Source organism: Heptranchias perlo, chromosome 13 (genome assembly GCF_035084215.1).
Source record: "Heptranchias perlo isolate sHepPer1 chromosome 13, sHepPer1.hap1, whole genome shotgun sequence".
Lineage (NCBI taxonomy): Eukaryota > Metazoa > Chordata > Chondrichthyes > Hexanchiformes > Hexanchidae > Heptranchias > Heptranchias perlo.
In genome coordinates, this window is record NC_090337.1 from 54,476,769 (window position 1) to 54,499,792 (window position 23,024).

Here is a 23,024-nt window from a genome sequence, read left to right on the forward strand (position 1 = left end):
CAATGAGTAGAGTCCCAATCTACTCAACCTCTCCTCATATGTCCACCCCCTCATTCCCGGGATTAACCGAGTGAACCTTCTTTGCACTGCCTCGAGAGCAAGTATGTCTTTTCTTGAGTATGGACACCAAAACTGTATGCAGTATTCTAGGTGCGGTCTCACCAATACCTTATATAACTGCAGCAATACCTCCCTGTTTTAATATTCTATCCCCCTAGCAATAAAAGCCAACATTCCGTTGGCCTTCTTGATCACCTGCTGCACCTGCATACTAACTTTTTGATTTTCTTGCACTAGGACCCCCATTCATCCTATTCATTCTTACTGTAGAGTTCCAATGATTCACATGCTTCCCATTCACTCCCACCGTCCAGTTCAAATGTTTCCAGCTCATTCCCACTGTATATTTTCCTGATCCAATCGCTAAAACAAAATCCAGATCCAAGCATAACATCTCCCTGAATTTTCTCGTTTGTAAACACAACTAATCCACAGCAAGTCAAACAGCAGTGTGTTTTATGCCGGATCGTTCAAATTTGGCAGGGGCAATGGAAATGGAAAAGAAAAACGGACAGGGTTTTTAATGGGCGTCAGATCTGATATCTCCCGTTTTTCTCCTCTGTTGAAAGTTCTGCCACTACTCACTACATAAACTTTTATGTCATTCTTTCTGACATTGAGTTACTAAATATACATGAGATACAAGATATGATGGCACCAAAAATCAAAAATTACCAACTTTTTGATTTCTTTCTGTTCTTTCAGAATCTTTGGAGTAACAAACCAATTGAATCCCCAATCACAATTCATCAATGGGAAAAACATTTCAAGTATTGCAAATATATGATTGGTTCATCTCTTGAGACTGTGCCAGTGTAGAATCTTGGATTTAAATCAGTTCCATTCGCACGTCAGTCCTCATGAAGATTCAAATAGAGCAACTATTCTTTCATGGTGCTCATATTTGAACAGTCTGTTGCAATGCATATTAATCACAATGACTGACTGAAGTAGACTTGGGTGCAAATCAGGTAAAACAACACATTGTATAATATCACTTACTAGGTAAACAACTTTCTGGAAGTAGGCTGTATTGTCCAAGATCTTGTGCATCGTCACAGTTTCTAACTCATCAGGATCCAGCTGTTCCCTGTGGTAAGGCATGCCATTGTAGAGGGCAACAGGCAGAGGACCCAGGCCTGCCTGCTTATAGTAATCTTTACCTTCCTAACAAAGAAAAACAGAAAGTTAACAGAAACACAATTTACCGCAATGGACAGTAAAACCTCTTGTAACAATTATTTACATTAAACAATTACTCATCAATTGTCTTGACATAATTGCAACTTTTAGTTATGTTATCAAGTTTGGGTTCATAGGAACAGCAGCCTGATTTGATTAGTGCAGAAGCAATTTGTAGGGAGCTTTAGAAACTCTTTATCCTAAGAACTCATCTATCTTGGTTTGTATTTTTATAAAATGCCAATTAAATTTTCTTTTTATAAAGTACCTCCTACTAAATTTTTAGGAGTGAATTGATAAACACCAATGACTATACTTTAGGATATGCCAAACTGCAGCTAAAACTGAACAGAATATTTAACAGGAATATTAATCTGAATTAAGTGATAAATCACTCATTTGATATGACAAGGCCTAGATCCAATATACAGCTTTAGTTATATTCAATCTTTATTACTCTGCTTAAATGTGCATTTTCCAAAAAAAAACTATCACTTCAATTAGTGAGTGGTTAAATAATTACATTCATTAGTAATGCATTCATATTAATCTTCACCACCATACTCAGGAAGTTATTAAGAATTTTAAAACATACAGCTAATAATGGTAATTTATTCTGCTTCATTCACTTTAGAATAAAAACTAAAACACCACATACAAAATCCTGACATTTAAGATTTTTTAAAATTATTCCTGCATCAAGGTGAAACAAAACACCATAACAGTTACTGGAGTAGGCCATTCAGCCCCTCAAGCCTATTCAGTCGTTCTATTAGATCATGGCTGATCTGTACCTCAACTCCATTTATCCGCCTTTGTTCCTTATCCCTGGATACACTCACCTAATCGATCTGTCTTGAAAATTTCAACTGACCCAGCATCCACAGCCTTTTGGGGAAGAGTTTTCCAGATTTACACTACCCTTTGTGTGAAAAAGTGCTTCCTGATTTCACTCCTGCATGACTTAGCTCTAATTTTAAGATTGTGCCCCCTTGTCCCCCACTAGAGGAAGTAAGTTTCTCTGTAACTACCCCAACAAATCCCTTTATCACTTGATCTAGATTGGATTACCCTTCAACCTTCTGAACTCAAGGAAATACAAAGAATTACAAAGAACATGAGCCTCCTCCCACCCTTCTTCATCAAACCCTATCAACATATCCTTCTATTTCTTTCTCCCTCATGTGTTTATCTAGCTTCCCCTTATGTTGAGTCGCCTCAACTACCCCTCGTGGTAGTGAGTTCCACATTCTTACCACTCTCTGGGTGAAAAAGTGGAACCATCTTCTCTACGTCTACCCTTTCAAACCCTTTCATAACCTTAAAGTCTTCTATCAGGTGTCCCCTCCGTCTTCTATTTTCTAGAGAAAAGAGCCCCAGCCTATTCAATCTTTCCTGAAAGGTATAACCTCTCATTTCTGGTATCATCCTAGTAATACAAACCAAGGTTATCCTAGAGGAGAAAAAAATTATCCTACAGATTATTTTCATGACATGCACTTTCAAAGTGGCTATTGTTAACATTACGATAAAAGAACGCCACAGAATGTGAAAGGGTTTCTTGGCTTAATTGTGCCATTGGTTATTTCTGTCATCTGGTGCTTTTGCAAAAATAAACAATGTTTCTGGGGTACGGTGGATGTGTAGCAAGATTTTAGTCCTACCTTTTATATTAATGTAGAACTGTTCCAAACTGTATCTTATTAAATCCCATTGTAGACAATTCTTAATATTTAATTGTAAAAACCTGATCCAAAAATAAAATGCTACTCAATCATCCATGGGCAGATTTGATTCCTTCAGGATGCAACAGCCAGACATTGATGCACCACGTGGTGCCACATATTGAATTTCTGTCATCTGAGTCAGCGCGCTAGAATTCTAGATTGGTTTTAGGAGATGTTAAAGAACGAGCTGCTCAATTATTTTTTTTTTAAAAACTGGCTGTTGTAAAAAAAAATTGCGTACTTACACGTGACTGCAAAGCAGAACAGATTTAGAATGAGAGTAAACACTAAGGGGGTAATTTCAACCTTCAACACTTGAGTGGTAAAGATGAAAATCGGGTGGCTTCTGCAACAGGTAGGTGATCCGCTCCGCTGCACTCCCCCAGGTTACTGCCCAAATGGGGAAAATTACCCCCAACATTTCAATTAGTTTGCACTCAAGATTGAAATTCTCCCAACTCTTAAGATTATTCCAGTTGCTGTAGTTGAACCATTTATTGAAAATTAACTACTATTTTTGAGCCAAAACCCCTTCGGTACCCCATGAGATCGCATTTCTCATCCGTGTAGGCAGTTTACAAGTGACAGTGAAAAATGGAGTTTTAATACTCATATAGAAACCTACTTAAAAATACCTTTTTGTAGCAGGAGCTTTGTGTTTTTTGATCCTCCCTCTTATATTTGTATGGGAGGTACAGATATTTTGTTTCATGCATTTTTTTTGCAAAAAAAGTGGCTATACACTTCTTGGGATCAACAGTACTGGGACATGAAATCGTAAAGCTGATCTTTATAAACAGATTTACAATTTCACTGCAGCAAGCGCACATCTCCCTGGTTAATGGATGATGGAACTCTCAACCTTCAGCAACAAATCCTTGAAGAAAATTCAAGCAATGTATCAAATCAACTAAGTTGAAGAATGGAATCAATGACTTTACTCCTTGAGTTCAGCTCTTCTTTAAGTTCTTACCTGCTACCCCTTCAAAACAAACTTGGGTGTAATACATATCCCGCCCTCGTGAATTAACTGGTCTCACCTTTCTGTTCCTGTCATACGCTGTACCAGATCCCAGAATACTGGTCACCTCGACATTAGAAAAATCCTTCTCCAAGGTACCGATGACATGCTCAATCGCCAGCTTCTCACCTTCCTTCACCTTGCTGTACATCTAAAAAAAAATAACTATGCATAAAGCTCTGGAATGCAAAAAAGCTACTAAAGGTTGTTCCTCTGCCCCTGCCCCCCACCATCACAAACCATTTATAATTTGTCCCATTAGTGGCTTCAGCTAACCCACTTGATCTCCTTAGAACAGTAACCACAGTATACCATCAAGAAGATAAAACTCTAAAGTTTCTCCCTAATACCCAAGGTAAAATTCCAGCATGTAAATCCGACCATACAAACTATAGTTCAAACTGACCAGTGGGATTTCACAGCAATCAGCGCGAGGGATAGGGCTATTGAAGTGTAGACAAGAAGACATTCATCTGCAATTAAATATCCATTAGTATAATAAACTAGATAACTTATTTCCACAGGGATAGGAATATTTGAACATGGACGATAAAACAATTAAACTACAATGAGATACCATTAGTCCAATAAACAGAGCATCCCTTTCCCCCTCGTGGGAATTTTAATCTTGTTGATAACAAATGGGAACAAAATTTAGCTAGGTACTAACTAATCGGTCCATACCCATTCAGGAAGGATGATAAAAATGTTAGTATACAAAGCGGAAAGCTTGGCTGGAGAGGGTGGGGGAGGATAATAGCATGGCACCTTGGATCACTAATACATAATGGAATGGGATGGTAGAACGTGACTTTATGTCATTGAGCTCCTGGCATCATACCCCAGCAGGAAACAGTGCCCTCAGGCGAGGAGGGAAGACAATGAACAAAAATAAATTGGAATCCCAACAACATTTATTTGCCAAGGAGAAAAATCTGGAATGTGAACACTCTCCTCCCTGTGTGCCCAATCCATAATTTATCATGTCAATCATACCGAAATTATTGTCTGGAAGGCATTCACATTGTCCAGTTCGTCTGCAACAAAGTTAAAAGCCCTGAGAAGTGCTACACCAGGATCTTTTAGGCCATCAGCTTCTTCCGAGTCATCAACCACAAACACCAAGCCAATCCTGCAAAAAAAATAAAACCACACAATGTCAGCCACTTACATTGCTGGGGTTATCTATCAACAAAAATCACATATTTGACGATTCATGGTTGTGGTCTGCTGCATTTTCAAGGAGAAGGTAAGTGAACTGCTATATACTCATTGGAAGATTCTTATTCCTCAATATGCTTTAGTTTTTCTTAATACATGAAAATTAACTTTACTTTCTCAGTCATCACTATTTCAAGGACTCTTCCCAATAGGATTTTCCTATGAGTTTATAAGGAAGCAACATGGCATACTCCAGTGACATGGGCACACCTCAGTAACATCAGTTAAGAGAACTCCCCCCAGATTATGTCCATGTTAATACAGTGAAACTGCACATTAATCAACTATTTTTTCTGAAATTGTTCTACAACGTTTTAAAAACTCAGTGGTTACCTTGCGTCCTCGACTAAGCTCAGTCTCCCTCTTTGTAAAAGTAAATGTACAAAAAGATTTATTACATGAATGGCCTTTACCTAACCTTAACACTATTTTCTTATTTAATGATTTGGTGCAGTGAAGAATAAGCTGCCTGACCTGCAGAGGCTATTCAAGGAACAAATAATTTGTTTGATCTCAGTAGCGGAAAATGCGGCCATATGTGAAACTAAGCATTCATCTTACTTTAGTTATTTTAATTAATTGATGCCTTGCTATGTTGATGTACACAGAGAAGACTGTGCTATGGTATTTTGCTAATTTGTTGTTGTGTCTTAATAACAAATGACTTTTGCCCAAAAAATACAAAAATCGCTCATCAGCGACATGAGAGGGGCGTAAAATTAAAAGTGCAAAAAGAAACTGAACACTTCTCAGCATTAACAATGCTTACAAAGAAATAGAACATTTTACAAATACCAAAGAATGCTGATAGCAAATTGTTTCTTTTCAGCTACTTGTCTTCTGAGAGATACTGATGCCAAGATTCTCTTTAAGCTTAATTTTTTTTTAAATTTCTTTTATTCGTTCACGGGATGTGGGCGTCGCTGGCGAGGCCAGCATTTATTGCCCATCCCTAATTGCCCTTGAGAAGGTGGTGGTGAGCCGCCTTCTTGAACCGCTGCAGTCCGTGTGGTGACGGTTCTCCCACAGTGCTGTTAGGAAGGGAGTTCCAGGATTTTGACCCAGCGACAATGAAGGAACGGCGATATATTTCCAAGTCGGGATGGTGTGTGACTTGGAGGGGAACGTGCAGGTGGTGTTGTTCCCATGCGCCTGCTGCTCTTGTCCTTCTAGGTGGTAGAGGTCGCGGGTTTGGGAGGTGCTGTCGAAGAAGCCTTGGCGAGTTGCTGCAGTGCATCCTGTGGATGGTACACACTGCAGCCACAGTGCGCCGGTGGTGAAGGGAGTGAATGTTTAGGGTGGTGGATGGGGTGCCAATCAAGCGGGCTGCTTTATCTTGGATGGTGTCGAGCTTCTTGAGTGTTGTTGGAGCTGCACTCATCCAGGCAAGTGGAGAGTATTCCATCACACTCCTGACTTGTGCCTTGTAGATGGTGGAAAGGCTTTGGGGAGTCAGGAGGTGAGTCACTCGCCGCAGAATACCCAGCCTCTGACCTGCTCTCGTAGCCACAGTATTTATATGGCTGGTCCAGTTAAGTTTCTGGTCAATGGTGACCCCCAGGATGTTGATGGTGGGGGATTCGGCGATGGTAATGCCGTTGAATGTCAAGGGGAGGTGGTTAGACTCTCTCTTGTTGGAGATGGTCATTGCCTGGCACTTATCTGGCGCGAATGTTACTTGCCACTTATGAGCCCAAGCCTGGATGTTGTCCAGGTCTTGCTGCATGCGGGCTCGGACTGCTTCATTATCTGAGGGGTTGCGAATGGAACTGAACACTGTGCAGTCATCAGCGAACATCCCCATTTCTGACCTTATGATGGAGGGAAGGTCATTGATGAAGCAGCTGAAGATAGTTGGGCCAAGGACACTGCCCTGAGGAACTCCTGCAGCAATGTCCTGGGGCTGAGATGATTGGCCTCCAACAACCACTACCATCTTCCTTTGTGCTAGGTATGACTCCAGCCACTGGAGAGTTTTCCCCCTGATTCCCATTGACTTCAATTTTACTAGGGCTCCTTGGTGCCACACTCGGTCAAATGCTGCCTTGATGTCAAGGGCAGTCACTCTCACCTCACCTCTGGAATTCAGCTCTTTTGTCCATGTTTGGATCAAGGCTGTAATGAGGTCTGGAGCCGAGTGGTCCTGGCGGAACCCAAACTGAGCATCGGTGAGCAGGTTATTGGTGAGTAAGTGCCGCTTGATAGCACTGTCGACGACACCTTCCATCACTTTGCTGATGATTGAGAGTAGACTGATGGGGCGGTAATTGGCCGGATTGGATTTGTCCTGCTTTTTGTGGACAGGACATACCTGGGCAATTTTCCACATTGTCGGGTGGATGCCAGTGTTGTAGCTGTACTGGAACAGCTTGGCTAGAGGCGCAGCTAGTTCTGGAGCACAAGTCTTCAGCACTACAGCTGGGATGTTGTCGGGGCCCATAGCCTTTGCTGTATCCAGTGCACTCAGCCGTTTCTTGATATCACGTGGAGTGAATCGAATTGGCCGAAGACTGGCTTCCGTGATGGTGGGGATATCAGTCTCAAAAGATGTCCCTTTTAAAATACGGCAGTGACCAAAATTACAAGATCATCAAACAAAGACCACTTGGTTTCCAACATGGAACACACACCTGAGTGGGATGTCATTAGTATAAAACATTTCAGCCATTTTCAGCAACTCAGGAGTGCTCTCATCAGTTGGGTCGACAACAACCACCTAAAATTAAACAGAATGATGAGAAATAGTGTGAACATTATATGTTGTTGCTCATCAACACAGAAGTCAGAGACTTCACTCTTTTAAGTGTCAACAGTTCAGAGAAGCAAATAGGATCTCAGCGTCACGAGTGCCAAACTGCCATAATTTATGAAGATTCTAGCTATATTACAGAAAATACTGTCTGAATATTAACACACATTGTACTAAGCCTAAGATGTTTGAGACACTGCAGTATTTTGCGCAGTTGAAGCCTCAAAATGGGTGCATCACTGAGCAAGCAATTTGCTCCTTGTAAACAAATTTTGTAAAACAATTTAGAATCAACTTGAGGTCTTGCGTGATATGTGTCCCATAACAAGATGCGGCAGTAAAAAATACACTATCAAACGCAGAGACAATTCTTTGAAAAGGAGCATCATGGGAACCAGAGCATGCAGTAGGTCACACACTGCCCTTTTAACACTGATAACTAGTAATACCATTGGTACCTAGTTTTGAATCCCGACTGTAGGGATCACAGTCTCTCCTCTCTGATGGCTGAGAGATGTCCCAAGAGAACAAAGCTTAGGCAGTCTAAACCCTGTTGCATGCGGGCACAGGCCAACAACACTTGCCACAATTTGGCACACAAAGGCAACCTCCCTCGGAGATGCCAAAAGGATGTTTGGTGTAGGAAGTGGAAAAACCAACACAGAATAAAAGTACGAGATGCATTAATGGTGGAGCTAAGCCACCATATTTTGGAGCAAAGTAAAAGGAACCTTTATAGTACATCAGGCATGCTCAATATGAATACCATTTGAAAAATAAAAAGATGTTCCATTATCCAGCATAGACATCAGTCATATTTATTAGCACAAATTTCATCAAAAAAGTCCAGTTTGAAGAGCTCATATACATTGCCAGTTAATTCACATTTTTTTCAAAATTGCTTTTAGAAAATAAAAAAATTCATGGCTTATTTTCTTCTAAACATAAGTAATCATACCATCTAATTGGAAATATTGAGACCATTGACTGCCATGTATATAAACAAAACTCAATCATTTCCTTTTCACTTACAAAGTTGTGGAAGTTTTTCCGAATCTGCCGGATAACTCCAGGAAACGTGGGTCTCAGAAGCTCCTGCACACTAGAAGGCCATGTGTTGTATTTGCTATCTATCTCCAGATTATTGATCCACTATTTTGAAAGAAAAAAAAAGTCATTCTGAATATCATCTATCAAGAAGCACATTCACAGCTGAGTTGGTAGCATTTTACAGTTGCCTGAACTGCTAAATTGCATTCTTCAAAATGCTCAGGAGAAACTTTAATAGTAAGTACAAGTCCTCAAACATATCGCATTATGTGTAATTCCAAGAAAAAGTTATGATAACTCAAGAACAAAAGAAAACAATAATGAGAGAGAATAGAAAGTATGATGCAAAGAAACCCTGGTTTTCACACTTGGATTTCATTGCATTTAATTTCCTTAAAGCAGACTTACGCCAATTTCCATTCACGGTAACTATTCCAGTTTAATTAGACCACATGTTAATGCTCTGGCCAATAATTGGCTTTAATGCACAAATAAATTGGTGAACATAAGCCTGTTGGGAACTTCACTGAAAGGGGAAAATTTGACTCAAACAGCAGCAAAGCCAGGCAGCAATCATTGAAAAAAATAAAATGATAGCTCCTGATCAGCATGCATACAGAAGGACCCTGAGGAACTCAACTTCAGCTGCAGTCCACAATCTATGAAATCTTCAATTTGTTTTCACTGTGACCACAACTCACGCAAGAGATCCCTGGGATCTAAGGAGGAGCTTTTCAATAACTTTCAAGCATTGGAGTCTTGTTTAAACTCAGCACAATGGGACAGATACTAAGGGAGCTGTAAACTCATTACAAACAGTAGTTTTATTTCTATCAACCAAGTTTTTTCTCCATAAATTGGGCATGTAACACATTTGAAAAGGCAGAATGTTGAACCGAGCAAAAGGGAATGTTTCAAATTATCAATTAGACAATGCAATTCCTAATTTCTGATTTCAGATTAATGCAGGCACTGTCCATCATCTTAAAGAGAGAGTGTCAACATCTAGTCAGTTAGTTAAAAACAACTAGGATTGATTTTTTGCTATCACTTTGTTGGTTCAAGAGTGCTGATGATGTCATTGGGAGTTTGGAGTTTGAATGCAATTAACAAACAGCTGAAACTGAAGTATCCTGGACTATAATGATGGTATCAACTGATGTTAATTCTGCTCCCTTATACTGTCAGAATCAGTTAGTTCTCAAAGCTAGTACTTCTAATGATGTTATCAGGACAATGATTGAAAAATGCAAATCATTCAACAGAATTGGGAGTGTAGAAAGTGCTTAAACTAATCAAAATTCTGCTTAATGGTTCTTTAAACTAAGAGGAAGTAACAAGACACTCTCTAAGAATGCATGCCAAGATTTAGAGGAGTGGATGATAATCTAGCCAACACTGTACTTGGCTTGTAAAATTAATTAAGGGTAGAACCTGTTGTCACGAACTATACCAAACTTCAGCAAGTAGCCCTGTTTGGACAATGATAACAAAACCAATGGTGCTGGATAATCAAACTTACATAGATAGCTGGGTTTCGAATGTCCACACCATAGTCAGAATCCACTGGTTGCACATTTAGCTTCAGCAGTTCATGTAGCTCATCCCCCTGGATCCCCAGATCATGCAGGCCTTCCATAAGGCGGGCCTCATTGCGTAGCAGGTCCAGAACACTGACAAGCACACAAAGGCAGGAAGATTAATTTTGATTGGAAAAATAACTCTGTTTCACTGCAAACAATTTATATTCTGCATTAACCATTTAGTTGCATATATTGAGATGGATTGACTCTCCATACCTGAAGACATCTTGCACGTCAAGATCAATACTAAGGCCATTGATGAAAAGTGCGGAGTCACCTGGGTGGAGGCCCAGAGTTTCTTTGAAATACTGAAAATAAAAAAAAAACATTACTGCCAAAAATGTTTCTTTGCGATTCCTAAAGCACTAATTACCGCCTCTGTATAAAATTCTTATTTGTGGAGTCCCCTAATGGTCTATAGTTTGTTTATCCAGACAGCACTTGAGACACACAGACCAGGGAGATCCTCAGTCTCTGCTGTTAGCTGATCCCTTCCAGAAAAGCAGTCCAGGTATTGCAATCGGTCTCAGTGTCCCTGGTTTAGGGAGGAAAGTTAAATAAAAAAATCGTCCAAGGTTCCCAATCACTAACTAGCAACTCCTGCAGGAAGTCTGCAAGCGTGCACATCAGGTGTAGACAGGTCAGGCTCAACTGTGATGCCCCTATGGTCGAATGTTGAAACTCACTGTCACAGATCGTACAAGATTAATGGGCACCCGTGGAATGAAACTGCAAATAAGAGTCATTGACTTAAGTAGTAGGGCAAGGGAGAAAATCAGGAAGAGAAAAAGATATATGAAGTTTCAAATCTACAGAAACTGACTGATGTAACAGCAGCAGCTGTCGTTACTATTTCACAATAACGGCAGCAAAGTGGCTTCTTTCAGTTCTTTGCCACTTTCACCAGTGTTCAGCATGGCAGACAAAACCTCCACAAGTTTTATATTTTTGCCAATGTCTAAAGATCAAAAAAAATTGGTACATATTGTCCTATTATTCTAGGTGGGCACTGGCGCAAGATCCAGAGATTGAGGGGCTAGGAAAACAGGAAAGTAGAAACACACGGAAGAAGAGAGACACCCGTACAACTTTACTGGACTGAACATTCTCGTTGCTCAGCCGGAACACTGGCACACTTTCAGTCACACTAGAAATACAATTAAAACTACTGAAATGCATGAATAAAAACACTTCAAGTCAGATGAATTTCTTTAAAAATAATTACATGTGTTCGAATACCCCATCAGTCCCAACAAATGAAAGACTCACTGTGTGAGAATTATAAACCAGCAAATTGCCTGTAATATCAAACAGGTCACAAAACTGACCTATTTCAGTATTGTACACATACCAAACACTACAGTTATGTGAAAATTAAACTGGAAGATATTCAATACTTCAACAAACTTTTCAACTGCTGATGCTCCCAATGGCATGAATAACATGGCTATATTTTGACAGTCTGAAATGACTGTTTTATCAGTGTGCATGCAATTCTGCACCAAATACTACTGTATCTGTAGAAACATGCACACTAGCAGAAATGTATCCAAAAAGAGCCACTGACCAAGCTTGAATACCTTCAGAAGCTACAGGACTTTATAGAGCCACTTAGACAAGCAGCAGTTACCAGCCTTAACCATCTCAACCTACCTTCATCAGTTCAGTGCAAGCTACCCTACAATTCTCAAGCCATGGCACTGCATTCAGCTGAACTTGATGTCTTTTAACCAACAATGCCAATTATTTGGCGCAGGAATGATCGGATTTAAATTGCACACTTACCCGTTGGTTCTCTTCTACTTCCTTCCTCATGTCAGAGTTCACAACAGTTCTGGTTATAGATCTATATGTTGAAAAATGGAGCAAACATTGTACATTCATACTGTAGTTTAGAAACTTAGAATCAATCATGGCTTCCTAGACACTGAACAACATCTATTAGATGTCCATTAACATTTTATGAACACCATTATTTTTCTCTGCCTTTTGACTCGTTTTCTCTGTCACTTTCAGAAAGTCTCCAAAATTAAAAATCTAAACCAAATGAAAAACATTTAATGGTTCCCTCAAACTCCAAAGGTGATAACGTCATCAACTGAGTCATGGAACATATCTAACTCCTAAAGAAATAAATTCTATTCCACAGTTCCAATGACTTCTGCTAATACAACATGGACTTTGAACAAGAGTACTCAAGATCAAATATATTCTGACAATTATATCTTTAAAACAGAAATGTAATATTTTTATAATATCAATATGGCTTAACAACAATAAACAGAGGTCTACTACGGTACCTGGCCTTGGTGGGAAAGTTCTGGCTCAAATCACGCATAACCGTCAAAGCATCAACTGTAGGTGCAGCCAAGATTCGAGCAGCAGTTTGGAAGCTTAGGTCTGTTAAGATAAATATATATACAAACTTCATAACAATTCAAGTCATTAAATTGGCTAGAACATATAAACAGTACATAGAAAGACTGGAGAGACTTGGGATTTTCACCCTGGAATGGAGGAGTCTGAGGGGATAGTTATTTAAGATAGTTGAGGGAATGGAAAAAGTAAATCCGGAATACTACTTTAAATTAAACTGTGAGAGTTGGACAAGGGGACACAGGTTCAAACAGGTAAACAGTTAATTTAGAACTGATACCAAGAAGCTCTTCAAACAAAGAATGACAAACGCTTGGAATGGATTGCCAGATAGACCTCAAGGACAGTGCAATACTGTCTGGAACAATGATAGTCATTTTTTTTAAAAAGAGGTATTATTCTTTCTGTATGGAAGTTGTAGATTTCACCACTGCTCTTTCCTCGTCTTGCAGCTATTCTGGTTTCTTGTTTCAAACTAATGAGACCAGACAATGCTAACTAATAAGACCAATCTATAGGGGAAGAATGGTAGGCCTCATTTCAATCACAGGAGGAGTGTGGTGAGCAAGTCACCCAGTTATCCTCTCAGCCAAAGCCAGTCTATGGCATGGGAAAATGACAGATTAATTCCTTTCATGGCATTTTTATTCTAAGACTCCTAAGCCAATGGGTCCTTCCTATGTAACACTTGGACAAAGACCTTAGGGTGTACTTACACCACAAACTGCATAAAAAACTTCATATTTAATTTCATTGACAAACATTAGTAAATAGAAAAGTATCACTCCTGATGCTCCTCCAGCGCAGTCATTTTGCAGATAAATTAGCACACTGCAACCATGTTCTGAAAACAAATCTCTTCTGTCAAAAGCATAAACTTCTTCTCCCACAACACGATGTTCTTATTTGGACATATTCAGTAAAGTGCTTTGGGACGTCCTGAGATCGTGAAAGGCACTGTATAAATGCAAGTCTTTCTTTCTTTAATTGATAGGATTTGCTTGGTTAAACCTTCCTGCAAACCAAAGCAGCAAGGCCAACTGTGACGCTAAAAGGGCATATTTTGCTCGCCGATAGATATTACATTTCCTACTTTTTGGCAGATATTTCTGGCTGACCCAGTAGGGGTATTTATAGAGAGGAAAGAAATATATTGGTTTTGAGCTAAATCCAGCCACTATTTTATTTAAAAACATTCTTCTCAGTTACCTATTTGAACCTAGTGTTACTGTACACTCCCTTAATTTTCCTTGGCTAATTGTCAGCTTGAAATTGTTTTGACGTAGTGTAAGTCAGCTTCAATCTGTACAACTCTGTCCACAAGCAACAGCAAGGAACATATTGAGGCAATGAAAGGAGGCGACTGTATCAATGTATGGGCCAGGATTATTTTTTTTTAAATCTAGCTGAAAGATTTCTTTGAGAACTTGCAGGGCCTCCATTTCATAACTAAAGAAGCAAAGCAGAAATTCTACAACATTAGCAATGAAGATTCCTGCTGAACACATCCATTAATGGAAAATTACAGGGTGATCTAATTGATGTGTTTCAGATGATTAAAGGAATGGATAGGGTCGATAGAGAGAAACTATTTCCTCTGGTGGGGGAGTTCAAAACAAGGAGGCATAACCTTAACATTAGAGGTAGGCCGTTCAAGGGTGATGTCAGGAAGCATTTCTTCACACAAAGGGTAAAGGAATTCTGGAACTCTCTCTCCCAAAAAGCTGTTGAGGCTAGGGAATTAAAAATTTCAAAATTGAGATTGATAGAATTTTGTTAAGCAAGGACATTAAGGTTTACGGAACCAAGGCAGGTAGATGGTGGAACAGTACTTGCCATTGAAGGAGTGCAGCGAAGGTTCACCAGACTGATTCCTGGGATGGCAGGGTTGTCGTATGAGGAGAGATTGGGTCGACTCAGCCTGTATTCACTCCAGTTTAGAAGAATGAGAGGGGATCTCATTGAAACATATAAAATTCTGACAGGGCTAAACAGACTGGATACAGGGAGGACGTTTCCCCTGGCTGGGGGGTCCAGACCGAGGGGTCACAGTCTCAGGATACGGGTAGGACATTTAGGACTGAGATAAGGAGAAATGTCTTCACTCAGAGGGTGGTGAACCTGTGGAATTCTCTACCACAGAAGGCTGTGGAGGCCAAGTCACTGAAGTCACTTAAGAAGGAGCTAGATAGATTTCTAGACACAAAAGGCATCAAGGGGTATGGGGAGAGAATGGAAATATGCTATTGAGATAGAGGATCAGCCATGATCATATTGAATGGCGGAGCAGGCTCGAAGGGCCGAATGGCCTACTCCTGCTCCTATTTTCTATGTTTCTATGTAACAGGCTCAAGCGGCTGATTGACCTACTTCTGATCCGACCCAGCACTATACAGGATCTGTTTCCAGACCAATCAGGAGTAACCTGATTTCTTGCTGCATCCATTAAATACTCAGTGAGGATGAATTTTAAAAAAGACATCGGTTTAGTCTGGCAACAGACACAACTTTAGATCTGAAGTGCTTCAACTTTGTTGCCTTCTCCTGTAGCATTTTAACCTGTTGTGTTCCTGAAAATTCAATAAGCTTATAATATTCTGACAATGCAGATATTTTTTGGGGAGGATAAAAGTGTATCCTGTCAGCAAAACTTGATCCAACTGACACACGTTTCTATGAACCTTCAGATGATCAAAATCAATTCAACAGTCAGTGAAGTCAACCAATGCAAGTACGGTTCTGTAAAAAGTATGCACTGTGGTAGCCTACTCTCATCTCTCACAGTTTGACATTACTTCGCAAGTCTGATGAAAATCCAACAAAGTTACTGAGGCACAAGTTAGTACTTGTGGAAGAAGTGGCCAACAACACTTGAACTCCTCATCTGTTCATCCCTCTAACTTCAAACAGAGGGAGACAATTTTAAATGAATTGAGAACCAATGAAAAGAGCTAGGATCCTTCTGGGGGGGTGGGGGGGTTGGAGAACTACAGCAGGAATGACAGGACAGAGTGTGACAACAGACATCATTGTAATAGTAACAACCACCACTACAGTAATGGGGTCATTAAAGGAGAAGAGATGATTTCATGTTTCTATTTGTCTATATCAGTACTTGTTAGCAAAAAAAAGTTGATCTTCCATCATGCTATCCAACAATATTTCTGAACATTTAAACTAGTAAGTTGTTTCCATGTAATGACAAGACTGAGAACTTCATGACAGTTCCAAATTGGACAACATCCCTCTCAGCCTACCTTGCAGCTGCCAGACTTTGAGAGGTGACATCTCATTTGTGCTTTCAACCAGGTGCTTCCTCAGTTCCTTTAGCTGTTCCTTGATCTCAGGGTATAGCTGTCTATCAACAAGGAAAAACAAAAGCACAATTACTACAAAAGGAATTCACCCATAACACATTTGATACTGAGGCCAATAATGACTGAAGTTCCTATTTATACAGCTGTTCACAGAAGGCAATACCTTCAAGCTTAATGTTTCAAACTTTACCATGAGGTGAATCCACCAAAGGGCACAATACTTTCTGAAGCAATCTTTAATATACATTATCATAAGAAACCCTGGAACACGGAAACACCATTAAGGACATAGAACTTACTCCTCCCAACAGGTTGTGTACAATTTACATCAACCATCTCAACTCACAAGGGACATAGTAACCACAAGAAAGTTCCCAAAATTCTCAAAAAATTCTTTTCAACTCTTGAAAGTAAATGAGTATAAATCTCATCTTTCAGATTGGATTATTCAACTTAATTCCCTACATTCCATAAATGGTATTCCCAAGATTCAAACAGGAATGAGATCACAGGGTACCAATGATCTCCACTTAGCTTTGTACTTTCAGTCTGATCATAACCAGATATTGATCCAGCTTTCATTTGTAAAGGAGTTAATCAACAGTGTACTGTTTTTGATGCAGCTAATACTCTGTGGGGGATTTTTTGTAATCTCTATTCTCACCTGAAGCATGCCAATTTTGCATTTATATGCTATGATCACAGCTTACTCTTTAGGCTGGCAGGAATTTTCATACATACAGCCCTGTGCAATGAACCATCTTGAAATAAAATAAATCATATGACAACAACTGACACTAAAATAAAAGTCTTCAACTGAAATTTGCACATAAATGTGCCTTATATCTTTGAAGGGTCCCCGGACCACTTGTTCGAATGTCTTTTTTTAAAATCATTCATGGGATGTGGGCGTCACTGGCAAGGCCAGCATTTATTGCCCATCCCTAACTGCCCTTGAGAAGGTGGTGGTGAGCCGCCTTCTTGAATCGTTGCAGTTGGTGTGGCTTTTTGTCGCGGGGTTGTACAACTGAGAGGCTTGGCTAGGCCATTTCAGAGGGCAGTTAAGAATCAACCACATTGCTGTGGGTCTGGAGTCACATATAGGCCATACTGGGAAAGGACAGCAGGTTTCCTTCCCTAAAGGACATTAGTGAACCAGATGGGTTTTTCATGGTCACCATTACTGATACTAGCTTTTTATTCCAGCTTTTATTTAATTAACTGAATTTAAATTCCCCAGCTGCCGTAGCGGGATTTGAACTCATGTCTGGATATATGCAAGTAACACTGTCTTGGGGTCCCATTTCTTAGTAGCCCAGTTTTCCTGTGTAGACTCTTACTTCAGCTTTCCAAAGAGGAATCCTTGGACTTCATCAACAGGATCATTTTCATTTATCACCGTGGCATTCAGTTCAGAGCCTGTAAGACAACAATAAAATGCCTGGGTACAACTAAGTCATTCACAATAGGAGTGCTTAAATAAATGGCAACAAATTTGAAAGATGAAGCTCTCTCGTTTCCTGTCTCCCCTCTCCCCCCACCACCTCACCATGATCAACACAATAAAATCATATCTTCATTAAACTGGTAAGTCATGGAAGAAATCTAATGATCCGTATCTGAATGAATTACTTTTTTCTCTCTTGTATCTCCACGGCTGAAAGCAATGGTTTATATTGAGATACAATCAAAGGGCACCCATGGAATCATACTCTATCATGACTTAGCAACATGATAAAACTGGAGAAACATAACAATAATCACTTCTAAATCTATTTCCACCTTGCTAATTGATACTCTTTCATGACATACATATTTTATTACCCCTACTCCGACATGCCTTATCTTATACTTCTCCACACCTAAATCCATCTGCTGTTCCATCGCCAAACTCCTTCATTGATTCAAATCTGTCTTCCAATTTGGTTCTAACCGTACCGTCCGGTGTCATTAACAAATTTTGTATTGTCACAAATGCCACTTTTTTCCGTAGCATTCAACAATAGTGGGAACAGTAGTGGACCTAGATAGACCATTGCATAACTCCATTTGCCACTTTACTTTAGACAGAGTCTTCTCCATTTGTCACTTTTCTCCTCTTATTGCCAAGTCAATTTTTTAATCCAGCTAACTAATTTGCCATCAAATTGATCTTCCTTAAAAGCCTAATACCTTTTGAAAATCTGAATAGACTACATCCACTGGATTGCTTTAACCTCCTTTTTTCTGTCATAATTGCACATTTTTAAAATACTTTTGCACTAACAATGATTGTTGATTGCATAATTAAAGGAAAAATTTGGGAGCAGCTTCTGAGCCTGAAAGTGTGAAGGAGTTAAATTAACACACTGTTCAAAAGCATGACTACCATGTATCTTGTATTAATATCCATTTCTACTGATGTCAAACAACTACCACATGGTAATGTTTAATGATTGCTCTGTTTCTAATCATGTCATCAGCACTTATCATTTTAAGAAACTCTCAACAGAAAAAAAAATTACAAGTCTGATTTTTTTAACCATTTGATTTTTCATAGGTCTATGAAAGATGAGTGCTTCCACTATAGTTTGACTTGTTATAAATCAACCATTTCTGCACAAATGGAATCACAATACTGTACCTACAATTAACAGTCATTCACACAAGCCAGTAAATGTTTGTTTCCAATCATTAAGACTTAAAATCAAATGAATATCATTTGCAGTTCCTTTTCTGAGGAAGTCATCATGATTTGCACAATGCTTTGACCAGCCTGAGCTTTCCCTGATGGCTTCGGAGTAAAGGCATCACCTGGTGTAGCACTAAGCCATTCTAATCAGAAGTTCCCAGGTTCAATTCCTGGTCAGTACTGGGTTACCTCACCTCTGCTGGAGCAATAGTTTGAGTGCTTTCACTGGCCTCACCTCCCCTTACTGATGATCAGGGACACCTGCTGGAGGTGTTCACGTGTGAGAACTTGCTCAGCCTCTTGTGTAATGCCCTCCACAGTCCAGCAGCCTGAAGACACTGACTGTCTATTCTCACACCTGAAAAAGGACCATTTGGGAGAGGTACTCGTGGTTCCACCAGCACCCACAGGGCCATAACCCAGCCAGAATCATGACATCGGGTAAGAAAGAGGGGAAAATTGTGAAGGTATTCAGCTTGACCCTCTATCATTACAATATCAGTTAATGTTATCATTTCTTTTTAAAATTATGAAGTTATTTCAGCAATAATACACTATAAATATTACAAGGGGTTCCGATTTGAAAATTAGCCTTTAGGTGAAAACAGCACGGTGATACAAGTTTGAGCACACAATTTAAATTAAGCACTCACATTTGTACGAATTTTGAAAAGGTACAGAAATGAAATTATTTTAATCACCTGTGACTTGGGTGTCATCTTTGGCCTTATATTCGGTGCTTTTAATGGCAAGCTCAACACCATAACCAGAAAGGAAGACCTTCTCCTCACTTGTATGCTGTAAAAAAAATGTCCAAAAACATGAAATAAAAACAAAAACTTCTGATACAAACATTAAGTGTTTGCTCATTATTTAAATGAAATAATTGACCACAATGCAGTAATTTAATTGTTTAAAAATGTGTTTCCTGCGACCTTATCTATAAAGATGAACATCTTTCTTTAGTGCTCCATCCCTTAGGATTCCCTCCAACTGCCTCACAAATCCTGCTTCCACGTCACAAAGCTGAATGCAACATTGAAAACTTTGCTAAAGCTCAAGCAATTTTTTAATCACCATTCTCTCCTAGCTGAAATCTGTGTGTTGCTGCTGCAATCCACCCAGTGTTAAGAAAGTGAGCTGAAATTTAAAAAAAGAATGGCCAGAGCAGCTTGAACAGCAGACAGTCCCACAAACCTATGCCAATGGGGCTAGAATTGGTGTCAGCACCACTGGATCAAGGCTCCCATGTGAAAATGGCCACTTAGACATGATACCAGAGAGTAACCTCTGGAATCATAACGCAGCAAGGATGCAATGCCTTGTGGAGGGAAAGACAGAAAATTGGCAAGGAAAAATGTGGTTACTGAAAAGTAAAGCACCTTATTTAGCAAGTGGAAATTTCCCAATCCTGGATGCTCAGATGTTGAGTATATTCAAGAATGAGATCGATAGATTTTTGGACACTAAGGGAATCAAGGGATATGGGGATAGGACGGGAAAGTGGAACCGAGGTAGAAGATCAGCCATAATCTTAATGAAAGGCAGAGGAAGTTCGAGGAGCCGTATGGCTGACTCCTACTCGTATTTCTTATTTTACTTATTTTCTTATACACAACCACTTTGACAATACTTGAGAGGAGTTCCCCAAATGACATGAATACACATGCAACTTAGGAGCAAGCTTAATCACAAAGCAGCTTATTTTACTTACAGCAACATAATGCCGGAGCACATAGTTGACACTTCCGACGTCCGATTTGGAACGAAGAAGCTTGTGGAACCTGGAAAACTCTTTGGTACCGATCTCACCATACAGAATCACCACCGGAAGTTCAGTTCTCAAGGGTGCCTCAATGTGATCTCCTTTAAACAAGTACGGCTTGGATCTGACAGTAAAAGATAGAAATCAGAATTATAAACTGCCATTAACTTCCATGTAAAATTGTATTGAATAGTTCCCCTTTAAGGCATTTCAATTGGTAAATTTTATTTAAACCAGTAAATGATTTTATTTTGTTTTGACTATAATTATTAAACATAAAACTTTGGTCCGACTTTCAGATCCAAATTGAAAATTTCTAAGATGCAATTCACAAAATACTTCATAAAAAATTTCCTCCACCGTTCTTCCCTTAAGCTCTCCTTTCCTGAAAGCAACATCTCATCCTGGGATATGGCTCTGTTGGTGGTCACAATTTCCACTGCTGCTCCTAGAAGCCATTATTCAGGTGTAAGTTAGAGAATTAAATATGGGTCGACTATTCAATCAAGGCAGCCATCAAGGTGAGTCCAATCTCGTGCTCTTTCAACAGGACTCACAGTTTAATTATCAAGTGCTTGAACTCTGGATAATTTTTCCCCTGCCTAACTTAGGGATGCCCAAGGCTGTCCCAGCTGAGATCAGCTCACTCAACTGAGCCAAGGGACAAAGCCTGAGACTCTTCTGGTCTGTATCACTCAACGTCACAATATGTTGCATTTGTCCATAAAACTAGCCAGGGCAAATATAAAGATTCAGCTGCAATGAAGTCCAAACAGATAAAAAAACAAGGTGCAAATTTAATAACTCATCTTACATATTGACATTTAAGTAAATATCTAATATATTGGAGCACTATTTTCATTTTTATTTATTACCACAGAACATCTTATATATGGCCATGTTTAATTCCTACAGTTTTGTGCATAATCCTCAGTCAGCTGAGGACCTATTAGTGCAAAGCACTGTTTTGCCATGCTAACTTTCTTAGCTAGCACTGCAGGTGTTCAAGAGCGCTTGTATGGCTATCGTGAAAGGATGCGATGGAAACGCTACAAGGGACCAGAGTGGTTTTGAAAGTTAATCCTTTGAAGTACTAAACCATTAGAAAACTTCTCCCCAACTTCTCAAACAACAATCTATGTATGCTACTTTCACAGCAGTGAAAATAACATCACACACATGAGCCTATCAAATACTGTGCACACTGCTCCAGTAATTTTACAATAACTTGCAAACCACAGAAACTGGTCTTTCGACAGGACATAAATCAAAGTCTGCAAAATACTAACTTCAGTGGAGTTCTTTTCTGTATCATTAATGTGAAGATGTAAAAAGACTGCTAGTTGATCTCCTGTGGCATTGCTCGCAATCAATAACAATAACATCATTAAGACCAGAAAGCAGATTCAGGACTCCAAAATCTCAAAGTATCTTGATTTGCTCTGTAAGTGGGAAGCTTGGGCATGGGACACTTGAGCAATGAAGTGAGGAAAAACTGAGGCTGGTTTGACAGGAAGACAAAGCCGGTGGGGGGGGGGGGGGGGGGCAGGGAGGCTGCAGCCTAGACCGGGGCTACGAGAAATTGGGCATCAAGGCCTAGAGATAGCAGGAGGCCGGAGTCTGCAGTCACCGCTCGAAAGGAGCAGGGAGGTTGGATCTTGGCTACACGATGAGTTGAGGCAGAAGTGGGGCAATGGGATTGTGGGGGAGGGGATTGTCTTTGGGAGTCACGTGAGTGATAATACATTAACAAGCATAAGTTAACATGGGCCAAACAGACCTATGGGACACCAAGGACAACCATGGATAAAATCTTTTTATTTATATAGATAGATACCAAACAATTGCAATCAGTTATAAATCGCTACATAAGCACCCAATAGATCAATAAATATTAAATATTGCAATACCTCAAGGACCCAAGTAAACTGAGAGTCAGCATGAGTGTGACTATAACATGGAAAGGATTGAACAATGCAATCTTTTATAGCATTTAAATAATGACCAGTGTTTACTCTCCACCTGTCTTCAGAGTCAGGCGGGAGCTGAAGTTCTTGGGATGGGTCCTGGTGGATCCGAGCAGATGTGGACTACTCAGGGTGGGACTTCAGGGAAATTCCACACTCATGAAAAGCAGAAGCAGGTAGAGTGGGAAAAATGCCTAGGTGGGCGGATTAATTCGGAGGGCAGTGGGAAGGAAAAGAGTAACAATTGCAGTGGCCGGAACTTGGATGAATTCCCCCAGCAAATGGGTTGCACCATGGTGATGTAGATAATATGGATCAATTGTGGAATCTATTTG

General features: G+C 39.8%; 1 protein-coding gene across 2 annotated transcripts in view; it reads right to left on the bottom strand.

The window, feature by feature from the left end:
* uggt1 (UDP-glucose glycoprotein glucosyltransferase 1) overlaps positions 1–23,024 on the bottom strand; it is a 124,210-nt gene that overhangs the window by 91,679 nt on the left and 9,507 nt on the right. For both annotated transcript variants that reach the window (XM_067995512.1, XM_067995511.1), the window contains exons 6-18: positions 20,672–20,846; positions 19,659–19,755; positions 17,627–17,705; positions 16,227–16,327; positions 12,894–12,993; positions 12,379–12,439; positions 10,810–10,901; positions 10,533–10,683; positions 8,993–9,112; positions 7,842–7,927; positions 4,987–5,122; positions 4,010–4,141; positions 1,063–1,227 (exon numbers count right to left, since the gene is read on the bottom strand). In XM_067995512.1, the coding sequence (XP_067851613.1) occupies positions 1,063–1,227; positions 4,010–4,141; positions 4,987–5,122; positions 7,842–7,927; positions 8,993–9,112; positions 10,533–10,683; positions 10,810–10,901; positions 12,379–12,439; positions 12,894–12,993; positions 16,227–16,327; positions 17,627–17,705; positions 19,659–19,755; positions 20,672–20,846 (1,495 nt within the window). The remainder of the gene's footprint in view (positions 1–1,062; positions 1,228–4,009; positions 4,142–4,986; positions 5,123–7,841; positions 7,928–8,992; positions 9,113–10,532; positions 10,684–10,809; positions 10,902–12,378; positions 12,440–12,893; positions 12,994–16,226; positions 16,328–17,626; positions 17,706–19,658; positions 19,756–20,671; positions 20,847–23,024) is intronic.